The sequence below is a fragment of the Egretta garzetta genome, unplaced genomic scaffold, assembly GCF_000687185.1.
Source record: "Egretta garzetta isolate BGI_Z169 unplaced genomic scaffold, ASM68718v1 scaffold136, whole genome shotgun sequence".
Lineage (NCBI taxonomy): Eukaryota > Metazoa > Chordata > Aves > Pelecaniformes > Ardeidae > Egretta > Egretta garzetta.
In genome coordinates, this window is record NW_009260066.1 from 1741355 (window position 1) to 1744463 (window position 3109).

Here is a 3109-nt window from a genome sequence, read left to right on the forward strand (position 1 = left end):
CTCCAAGAAAAGAAAATCCCTGTTCTCCAGGGTCTGTATTCACCATTTTCCAGATCATCTTTGCCACCTTTCTGTCGTCCTGTTTCTTCTTTGTGTTCCTTCTTGAGAATGCCTGAATAGACTTTGACAGAATGATATATACATACATACACATGCATGTATGTATATACATGCGTATGTATATAAGTATGCATATACATGTGCATATATATACATACATATGTGTATATATCTCCATGTGTGCACGCACATGCTCACACACACATGTATATGGGTACCCTTGCTGTGCCAGGATGCTTACGCAACTGCAGAACACCAACCATGTAGAAGCACGTCCATGTATATTTTTAGCTTGTGTGTAGGATCTGGTTTAAGGATTGCCTGTCAGCCAGGACTGAAATATGCTTGAGCGTGTTCTCTGAGGCCAGGGTTTACCTGTCCTTCCTCTCACTCCATCTTGTTAGCATTCTACCTTTTACTAAACATTATCTGCCATTAATACTAGATACTGGACAGAACACATTCAGTTTGTTGCAGGCAGAGCAAATACAACTCACATGAAGTCAGAGAAGCTGTTTGTCTTAAAAAAGAATGTAACCCATTGATTAGAACTATGCTAAGTAATAAAGAGTTTGTGTGAATTATGAAAAAAACTAGTTTGTAAATTCAGCTACAAGCAAATATGCTGGTTTGTTGTTTCACAGTTGTAACCCACCTGCTGTTCCCTACCTTGGAATGTACCTGACGGACCTGGCTTTCATTGAAGAAGGAACACCAAACTTCACTGAGGAAGGCCTTGTCAATTTCTCCAAAATGAGAATGGTAATTTTCAGTTCCTTATATGCTTTCCCAAGAGATTTTTAATCATGTGAGTTAATTATTGATTTAATTGCAACTCCTTTGAATTTAAGTTCCAAGATTTAACTTCTAAGCTGTACAACTGTACTGGCAGGATAGGTAGCTATTTGAAAGCAATTACTTGACCCAGTCTTCTATCACCACCTTCTGGTAAACTGAGTATTTTTACAGTGTGAATTTGCCTCCAATTTGTTCTTTGAGAAGTGACAGACAGAAAAAGCAGCTGTCTGAAGCTCGTGAAAGAGCAACAAAAGGCTTTTTGAAATAACCAAAATTAAAGGAATGTAGTGATTCACCAGAAAGCAGTAATCAGAGTCTTCTTTTCAAATGTGCTGGGGTCTATCTAAAAAAAGCATTTTAAAGTTGATTTCTCACCAGCTATCATGTAATGTTGTTTTGTAACAACTCCTCAGAGGGAAGCATGGAAATTTCTCTTCTAATCCTGTCTCAGTGCCCTTCTTATGGCTACACATAGCAGCAGTCACTTGAGACAAAGTGAGGTTATCAGTATGGGGAGAAGAGAGACAAGGTGGTTCACCTGAGGCTGATTGAACAATAAATGGTTAATTTAGGAAAGTTAAATCCTTGGGAGCCATTAGGAGATGATCTCTGCCCTTCCCTTCCCTCCTCCCAGGATAAATTGCATAATTTGGTGCAAAATTCTTGCCTTATGTGGCTTAGCTGAAGCCAAAATGCAGTTGTACTTACATATATGTATTCTTTTGAAAGATCTCGCATATTATCAGGGAAATACGCCAGTTCCAGCAGACCTCCTACCGCATAGAGCATCAGCAGAAGGTAAGGCTCTTCCTGGGCACTGTTACCTACTCATGAAATTGAAGCTGCAGTAGACATTAGTTGTAAGAAACAGCTGTTGTTGAAAGCTAAAATCAATGTATTCTGCTCCCACACGCAGAGAGGAGAGGACAGACAGAAATATGGACAGGTACTCAGGGTCTGTAATACCCTCACCCTGGCAGAAACTCTTTATTTGACACTGCATACAGAAGCAAGTTTTCTCCTCCTTCCCTGGAAGCTCTCTCAGGATTGCAGCCTTAATGGGTCTGGGGTACAAGGAATAGGTTCAAAAGGAAATGTGTTCTCCCTGCCTAGATGGAAGCATAATTCCCCAGGCAGTCCCAGAATCATGGTATTAGGGTATGGGAGATGGCCCAAACATCTGCTGATGCTGTGAGCATCCTGCAGTTCTTTCCCCCTTGTCCCTCATGGGAGCAATGAAAATTTGCCCAAAGCCAGTCTGTGCCTTCAGAGAAGATTTCCTCTCAGACTCCAGAAGAGCAACATGGGCTTAGGTAACCTAAGGACTTGCCCATTCCTTAGAGGCCGTACTTGATTAGGTCCTAGAGTGCTGCTGGTGCAGCTTTACACCATTTGAATGACCTGTTGTGTTTCTCAAGAAAACAACATGAGGGGATCTCAGGATCTGAAATGGGCTGAAGGGGAAAAGGAAAGCAGAGACATTTTTGTGTAAGTAACATACAGTCTGTTCATCTGTGTTTTCTCCATTCCAGGTCACTCACTATTTACTTGACAAGACACTCATCATAGATGAAGATACCTTGTATGAGCTTTCCCTAAAGATTGAACCCAGACTCCCTGCCTGAAGAGCCAGCTTTGCCTCAGAATCTACAGAAAGCTTTAGTACAATGAACAAAATAATGCATGCCAAGTCCTAGAGACAGCAAGGGAAATATTGAGAAGAATGCAAGCTCTCTTTTCCAATAAGAGATACAGAGCCTCACAGCATTTCCCTCTCAGGCAACGAAAACAAGCATTGGAGCTGGAAGACAAAGATGCTTCCTACCTGAATTAAGTGATTGCTGCTTTGCAAAGATAACATTTTGCAGTAGGGACTATGCATTTAATGGAAAATAGAAGACTTTCCTGTGAACGGGTACTCATTGTAGCCATCTTCTGCGACCAGTTAAGGGGACAGATTGAAATGGTGGTAATATACTCAGGTATATTAAAATAAATGAGCAAAATGAGATGGCTGTGATGTGGTCTGGGTTGATGGCCAACTGTGTTCACTGAGGCAGTAATGGTAGTGGTGTCCTCATATCATGTTAACTTCATTGAAAAAACAGGACCTTAACAGTCATCTACTGTCTTGGAATGACATTAAGGTAGCATCTAGTATCTTCAGATCGGCAGTTGTTCAGAATACTTGCTATACATTTAATGCTACCCTTTATAAAACGCTACCTTCTTTACATGTCTTGTCAGCCTT

The 3109-nt window shown here is 40.9% G+C and overlaps 1 protein-coding gene across 1 annotated transcript in view; it reads left to right on the forward strand.

The window, feature by feature from the left end:
• The window catches only part of RASGRF2 (Ras protein specific guanine nucleotide releasing factor 2), a 95152-nt gene extending 92669 nt beyond the window's left edge, over positions 1 to 2483 (forward strand). The window contains exons 25-27 of the mRNA XM_035896613.1: positions 705 to 822; positions 1588 to 1656; positions 2391 to 2483. Of these exons, the coding sequence (XP_035752506.1) occupies positions 705 to 822; positions 1588 to 1656; positions 2391 to 2483 (280 nt within the window). The remainder of the gene's footprint in view (positions 1 to 704; positions 823 to 1587; positions 1657 to 2390) is intronic.
• The last annotated feature ends 626 nt before the right edge of the window (positions 2484 to 3109 follow it).